Genomic DNA, 8,251 nt, shown 5'->3' on the forward strand with positions numbered 1-8,251 from the left:
TATTAGGTATGGAATTGCATTGCACTCTCATTAGTGATAAAAAGTTATTCCAAAATTGTAAACTCACTGCCGTAAAAATGTTTGCTTTAATGAATTCAGATCAGATTGCAGGAATGATTCCTCTTGATGCTATAATTAATCGTATCTTCTATATTCAGCTTACATCAAAGATCACTATTTGCATACATATACAAAGAATAAGAGTCTCTCTTGCAGGAGTGCTTTGAATAAAACTCATCTTTTTCCCATTTTTTTTAACAAGATCTAAATTTTCAATTTCTGGTAGTAGTAACACAGCTCCTGAGGTTACTCTATCGGAGACTTTTGTTTGGTAATCCTACCAGAGATATCCCATTAATAATTGTGCACCAAAAAGGAATAAGAAGGGGGAAGTCGAAATCATAGGAACAAATTGCAATTCATTTGATAAGTTGCTCCTAAGAACACGCATCCATTCCTCAAAATATTGTTCCATCGGAGAAAATTTTTCTTTTATGAGACACCATCACAGAATGTGGATCCCACAAGCGTGTAAGACCCACCAAACGTGAGAACGAGTTTCATGAGATGGTCTCATGAAATACTTTCTCGTTCCGTGGAAGCAAAGTCGCAACCCAATCTAATGCATACAGATACTTCCTATGGCCACCACAAGCTGTTTACTCAAGAACAATGGTGACTAGTTAAACTGTGAGGGAAAAATTCATTGAAAGTCTAACATGGCCATAAGGATTTGAATCCAACCGGTTTTTTAATCTAAATGTAGCTTTAATATGCCCCAGGCAATCTTTTCACAATCTCTTTGCCAACTCTTACACTTTTTCTGCGGATCCACCACTGTTTAATTCAGCATTAGGGTAGTCAGAAGCTCTAAACCGAATTCTCATCGCTTTGATGTGCTGTTATCGCTGCACGAGCAGATTCTGTGGTATCACTGCTACATGACCCCTCCAAAAACGGCAGGGTGTATGCTCTCCAAATATACAGGTGATCAGTTCAAGATCAAAATTTGATGAACAGATGGCAAATTAAACTGTATAGTTTTGAGGGTTTAGTTCTGAGTTTCCAAACCAAAGTGTTCCTTAAGGATTCCTTTAGAAGTCTTCCCGAAGCCGTTGGCCACCCTTTCCATATCCTTGAGTTTCCTCAGTTCCCGTTTTATCTGATCTACTCTATTCAAAACAGCATCGAGCAAGGCATTTGGGTCAGCTGATGATGCGCAACGTGCTAGTTCAGACCTCTCTTTCTCAAGTTGCTGATACAGATTAAGAAGAAAATTCTTCTGCGCATGAAGCCTTTCCTCTGCCATTTTATATTCAGTGTCCTGTGATTTTCGCAGTGCCTGTAAAACTTGTTCAATCTCGTCCTCAAGCATTAGAGATTCTGATCGATGGTCAAAAGCAATGGACAAAGTGTGCCCTGAGCTTGTTCTGACATTTAAATCGTCATTCATAACTTCCAGGGCAGCATTTCCATGATCAAAGGCACCTGCTTGTGAACACAAAAATCCAAGGCTGAGAGAAGTAGAATGGTTTAATGAACATTTGTATTTATAATAACAATGTCAGAGACAGTGGTATGACTTGATTCAAAGCAAAACTGTTTCCAGGTTGAGAGACGTGCATGCATCAGGCATTAAATTCACGGATCAACAAATTTCAGCATTTGCAAATATGGTTTTCTAAAGTTTGGCCAAATGTAGGTAGACTTATTTAATAAGAAATAAGTTGAAAAAACCTACCATTTCCATAAGAGAGGGAGATAGAGAGTACAAAACTTTGGGAGGCCATTTCTTATACTTGTATGACTATATGCCCATAGAAAAACCTTGAGCAGAGTAAACCTAATACATTTTCATGCAGTGTCCAGCCAATCTTAAGTTGTTGGTAGAGTTTGCTGACTAATTTGAATTATTTAAAATTAAAAATCACCTGTGGAAATTGCTGAGAAGCTGTCTTCCACTTTCCAGATATCTTCAAGAGAAGTCCCACTTTGAAGCTGATGTAAATATCAAATTGTCAGACTGCTGGTTCGTTTTACACACCCTGAAAGAGGGCCGGGATAACTTCTTTAGAAGAAAGCTAAAAACTTCAATACCTAGAGATCAGTTTTACCTTTGCAATGGCTGATTCAAAACGAATCAGCAACCTCTTTGCACTGGTTTTCTGTGAACCACCCAAGATGCAGACACCGACACTTAAAATCTTCTCTATGTCATCACGAGAATCAATAGATTCACAAGTTTGTAAAAACCTCGCAGCATGTGAAACCAGATCTGTTCTAGCATCACAACGACGACAATAGTACTCGGCATCTAATCCAATGCTTCCTCCTACTGTCCCAGCCATGTAACATCGAAGAGCACAGTCAATGTGAGCAATATGCCCACATATATAACCCTCATCCACCACTGCTTCACATTTGATGTGACTGTAGCCTCCATGCTCTAAATTTATAAGCTTGCTACATAAGATACAACAACAATCATGGCAGAACCGAGGTTCACTGCAGCAAATATCACAGGGCATGGCAGCTAATGGTGGTTTTTCTGATTGTTCCAAGATGCTGCTGCACATTTTATTGCCAGCCTTACAACCCCCAGTATCAGTTGGGGAATCAGACACAGCATATTCTGCCATCTCTTCAAGAGGTATAGTCAATAAATTTCGCCGTTCCACATAACCTGTAGCAGAGCAACATTGTTAAAGAAGAACAAAAAAGATGAACAAGTGTTAAACCTAGACATCCATATTTACAGTGGTATAACTTAACGCATTTAACATTATTCTAAATACAGTCTCAAAATTACTGCATTGATACTGATCATAACTGATGTACTTTCAAATAATTACAGGCAATAAAGAAATTTAGAAAAACAGCAAAAAGTTGACGGAGGTGTAACAGAGGGGTCAACTTGGTCAATTTCTGTATACCTAAGGGGTTTAAAATTCAAATGGACCCAAACCTCATGGGGTGTTTTTGCAATTTTCCTTTAATAAACCAAAATAAAATATTATAAAGAACATATATAAGAATCCATAATCATGAAACAGTCTTGAAGATAATTCAATATGAAAGTCCATGCTAGACTGCCCAAAAAACATGAGTAAAAATCCTACAGGCAAGGTGACAAATGATTTCTGAGTTATCAATTCTGTTATCTAATATATAAAGTACTCCATGAACAAAATTGAAAATCTGGAAGTTTATTGATGTTCTCAAGGATCCTCTATGTAAAGTCAAATGGTTGCATGACATTTTGAAAACTGGCATCACTCAACTATTCACTAAATGTGATTATCACAATGACTTAATATATAGAAGGTGAGAATTTAATCAACCATTGGCATAACAACAATAACAACTAAGCCTTAGTCCCAACATCTTAGATCAGATATGGATCATCAGCAAACTAATTAGGATCGGCCACATGTATTCTTTTCCTCCATTCTATGATATCCAAAGTCATACCCCCCATTATCTCTGTTATCTCCTTAACCTTTGCCATTCTCCACATCTCTACCTTTTCTTGTTCCCCCAAACTCTTCCATCACGTTTTACAACCCATTCGTCTTTATTTCTACTTTTACCAAACCTACATTCCGTATTTTGTTTAATTTCTACTCAGCCAAAATCCTTCAAATTCTAGAACATCAGTCCAAATTTCTAACTTAACATTAACTCCACTTCTAGTTTCATCAACTAAATCTAAAGACATCAAGGAATAATTAGAAGAAGAGCAAACTTTAATCATTTGAATATTGATGAGTTTTTTGATAGGCTTTAAATTGCAACTAGCATAAAATAGAAAACACCAGTCCAATCATGAGCTTTAGGACACTGATCTCATGGATTCAGAATCAAGATGCCAATCATATGTGTTGCCTAAAGACATATAACCTCTGGAACCAGTGCTCACCACAAGCCTGTTTGGTGCAACTTATTTTTTCAGCTTTTTGAAATTGGACTACTTGAAAAAATTGCACATATAAATAAGTGAAGTTTTAAAAAAACGTGTACTTTGAAAAGGTGTGGTTTTAAGAGATTGTACTTTGAAAAAGCGCAATGTTAAATGGCTACACCAAACGGGCACCTAACCAAACTAGAAAATGGCTCTAAAATCATGATTCAGCAATGCTGGCGACACTAGCAAGTAGCAACTACTAAATTGTTCCATGAACATAACAAAGCAAATGTAGTATAAAAGTATTTGTCCAGGGGAAAATGCAAAAGATGATATTTAACAATATCAAACCAGAAATCTCAAGTTTACAACAATAGAAGTGAAAAATAAATGTTTGATAAGAAAAAGTTTTGTTAATTACAGCTGACCATTTGTCAATGCAGATTTCTTTGCCGGGATCTTCCAGCTGAATGAGTTGAAAAATGCTTCAATGTCAGCACTAGGGAATGCCGCTCGGATATACCGTTCAAGAGAAAGTTTGCTTGCAAAACCATGTTTCCTACGTGATGAGTTTGATGAGCTCTCAATACGACGGCAAAGGCGCTTTGGAAGATAAATGTACCTATCCAAATAGTGTCCAGTACTAGCAACTCTCTTCCCCACCCTCCAAGTCCAAGTGTCACCTCGATTGGGCCAATTTACAGGAGCATATGGCAAACCCTCACCAGACTCATCAGGTGAAACCGGCATTAGAAGAGAACCATTTTCATTTGTCCCTGTTGTGCTTCCGCTGTTTTCATCATAAAAAACAATCTCCATTTGTATCTTTTCCAGCTGACAACTGGCTGTGCCTGCTGAGCTGCTCAATGCCATTTAGATATCAGTGGCAGTAAAAAAATTACAAAACCTACTTAATTGCAAAAGTACAAAGCCATTTTGAAGGCTCCAGACCTTACTGGTTCTGACTTAAACTTCACACACACACACACACACCAAAAAAAGGAGAATGATGCATATATTCAAATATAAACTTTGTACATTGAGGAATATTAATCAGAAAACACTAAAAAAGCAACTTGCTCCTCGAAAAGAAAATAAGACACTATAAAGATAAGTGCAGTGGTGCAGCCACCATCAGTGTTGTTAAAAGTGCACTTAGGCACACATAAGCTCAAAGCCCAAGGTCTAAGAGCTTCACTTGACCGAATGTGAATCTCATTTAATGGAGTATCCTTTTCTTCCTTCAGGTGCTTTTTGAGGTTGCACAAAGCATTCCTAGGTGTGCTTTTTAAATCTTTTGCTAGATATATATGAGTCATTAAATTTGATCGATGGATCTCGAAAGTAAAAGCATGAACCATTCATTTATTATCCCAACACCATATATAAGGTGTTGTACTACACAAACAATTTTTTGTTTACACATAAAAAGACACAAATAAGGATAATTTACTATTCTTGTGCTTTTTGATCTTTGTCTTTTGGGAAATATTTTGATTAAATCATATACTTCATTTTGATCATATCTATAACACTTATGTATTTTTATAATGCACAAGAAAATTATATAATGATTTTAGTTTAAACTTTATATTACTGGTTTATCATATTGTTTAATGATATTTGTTCTCAAAAACACTTTGTACTTCCCTTTTTCATTTCCAAAACTCTTTAGGATCTCCCGTCTAATTATTTGTAATTTTTTAAATAATTTGCATTCATCATCATGAACATGAAGTATTTCCCATTTTTAAAAAAACTTTCTACTTACATGTCAAAAAAAACAACAACAACAACGTCAACAACACTAGTCATAATTGACCGATCACAATTATGGAACCTAAAATTCAAATCTATATTTGCAATGCATAGAATCTTAGGTTTCTACTCTTTTCCCCTACTGATAAGTTATACGTGCATCCAAGGGAAACCCACAACCTATTACACCACCCATTTTTTGTAGGAGAAAGTGCCATTTGAGGCAGAGTTCATTGGCTTCCAAGGATTCTAGTGTTAGTTCATCTCTGCAACGAACAAAGGTTGTACTCCTTTTCACCTATCCCAAAAAAAAAAATCCTACTTCTTTTCTTAGAGATATTTTGTAGATGATATAAGAAATACTAATTAGTCAATCCCATTTAGTTATCCCATAGGTACTTAAATTAGCCCATATAACTTATATAGATTTCTACCAATTATTCATCAGGAATGGGACCCATTTTTGAAATGGAAGCCCATTTACATACTTGTTAGTAATAGTAACTTGAAATAAAAGCGGATCATGAAATCATTAAATCTGATCCTGCAGCATGAATTTCCATATAGCCTCAATTTCCTTTTCTTTTCACACTACTTCGCTCTCCACCTTGCTCTTACAAAGGGAGAAACGCGCCATTTTAAGCTAGAGTAGTCGCGCCTCAATTTACCCAAACAAATAGATACATTCATTTTCTTCAAATCCCACCTTGCTCTTACAAGGGGAGACGGAGAACACGCCATTTTTAAGCTAGAGCAGTCGCGCCCTCAATTTACCCAAACAAATAGATACATCCATCTCTTCAAATCCCACATAAATTAAACAGATCTACGCAAATTACATAAAATAACAAGAGAAATTCACATCACAGGTTTTCTTTATCACACCCGTACTCGCAAAAGACCAACCAAGAAATAAAGACAACATACATTACCAAAAATTTAAACGCCGTAAAAATTACTATTAGCCATTAAAAATTACAATTCTCATTCAATTAAAAAAAATTACATTTTTTGTTTTTTTTTGTTTAGTATGTTCTGGAAATTTCTAGGTTCCAAACAACAAATAAAGTCAAACATAAATACTAATCCTACGTAGCTCGAAAAACTCCCAAACACCCAAACGAAAACGATGTTATCTAGAAACGCCATATACATACATTTTAATTATCGAATGAATCCAAAACATTGATTTAATTTTAAAACACAGTTAATTAATTATAATTATTACAATTTCAAATAATTTAACCAAAAAAATAAAAAATAAAACATCACCTGAAACTAGCTGTGTTCCTCAGATTCACAATGAAAATGTTTCCGATCCCAACGAATCAAGCTCGTTAAAGAACAACGAAGCTAAAATGAAGTACAACGAGGTTTGGAAATGATTTTTTTTTTTGTTTTTTTTTTTTTTGTTTGATGTGTTTAAGAAAACAAAATTTCTGAAACCGAAATCAAAGACACAGAAATAGAGAGAGGAAACGTTGTTGTTGTTTAGGTTTAGGTTTAGGTTTAGGATTTAAGGAACAGAACTGAAGGATTTGAGAAAACAGAGGTGAAAAAAACAAAGGTACAAGAAGAAGAAGAAGAAGCGAAGCCCTAACTAAAACCCCAACACAGAATTTTAGAGAGAGAGAGAGAGAGAGAGAGAGAATCTTAACAGCAAAGATCGTCGTTGTGGACATTTTTGGAATTTAAATGGATGACATGTGGGATTGTGGGGGAGAGATTTTTTTAATGACGCTGTTGCCCACTCCCATCAATCATCTTCCAAACCATGTTTTGTATTTGTCTAAATTGACCTGATATATTATATATTTCCTTTTCTTTTTTTGGTTCAAATATTATAAAATAATTTTAAATATATTTTTAATAAATTTTTATTTAATTTTTAGTCATATAGAATTATTTTTAATTTTTTAGGTGACTTTGGTTATAGAGTTTATTCTTATGGTCCGTTTGATTGAAAGAGTGAAAAAGTGGGAGTATAGAAAATTGTGAGAGGATAGAAAATATTTGGTTTTCCCTCTTATGTGTTTGGTTGGAAGAGTGAAAAAGTGAGATAATGAAAAACTCTTTTATTTGGTTTAAGAGAAAAATGGAATGATAGAATATGTAATTTATATAAATTAACTATTATACATTTATTATATAATATGTAAGAAATAGATTTATTTGTACTCATTAAATAAAATCAAATTTACCACATCATACATATAAATTTATATTATTATAATGTAAAAATTACAATAGTGTACATATAAATTTAATTGGGCAAAAGACTTTAAAAAAAAAAAAAAAAGAACTTGGACGTTGGTGTGTTGCGAAGGTAAGGATGAGAAGAGGCAAAAGTGATAAAGATGAGAAGAGAAAGTCATCACGTCATGATAATGAAAAACTCTTTTGTTTGGTTTGAGAGAAAAATGGAAAATGTAATTTATATAAATTAACTATTATACTCTTATTATATAATATGTAAGAAATATATTTATTGGTACTCATTAAATAATATAAAATTTACCACATCATACATATAAATTTATATTATTATAATGTAAAAATTACAATAGTGTACATATAAATTTAATTGGG

General features: G+C 34.3%; 1 protein-coding gene across 2 annotated transcripts; it reads right to left on the bottom strand.

Annotated features, from left to right (window-relative positions):
• Positions 1–123: 123 nt before the first annotated feature.
• Positions 124–7,405, bottom strand: LOC142624196 (uncharacterized). 2 transcript variants are annotated; one of them, XM_075797734.1, is made up of 5 exons: positions 6,935–7,405; positions 4,333–4,758; positions 2,115–2,683; positions 1,932–1,998; positions 124–1,488 (listed from the first exon to the last, which is right to left on the bottom strand). In XM_075797734.1, exons 2-5 carry the CDS (start codon positions 4,721–4,723, stop codon positions 1,052–1,054), a joined length of 1,464 nt encoding a protein of 487 aa, XP_075653849.1. In that variant the 5' UTR covers positions 4,724–4,758; positions 6,935–7,405; the 3' UTR covers positions 124–1,051. The 2 variants fall into 2 exon arrangements, with proteins under 2 accessions (XP_075653849.1, XP_075653848.1); XM_075797733.1 differs by having other exon boundaries at positions 4,333–4,763.
• Positions 7,406–8,251: the final 846 nt, after the last annotated feature.

This window comes from Castanea sativa, chromosome 2 (genome assembly GCF_040712315.1).
Source record: "Castanea sativa cultivar Marrone di Chiusa Pesio chromosome 2, ASM4071231v1".
In the NCBI taxonomy this organism is placed as follows: Eukaryota; Viridiplantae; Streptophyta; class Magnoliopsida; order Fagales; family Fagaceae; genus Castanea; species Castanea sativa.

Coding starts and splice junctions, on each gene's coding strand:
- LOC142624196 (XM_075797734.1), bottom strand. CDS start 4,723: ATGGAGATTGTTTTTTATGATGAAAACAGCGGAAGCACAACAGGGACA. Junction 1,999..2,114: donor TTGAATCAGCCATTGCAAAG/GTAAAACTGATC, acceptor TATTTACATCAG/CTTCAAAGTGGGACTTCTCT. Junction 1,489..1,931: donor CTTCTCAGCAATTTCCACAG/GTGATTTTTAAT, acceptor GTTCACAAGCAG/GTGCCTTTGATCATGGAAAT.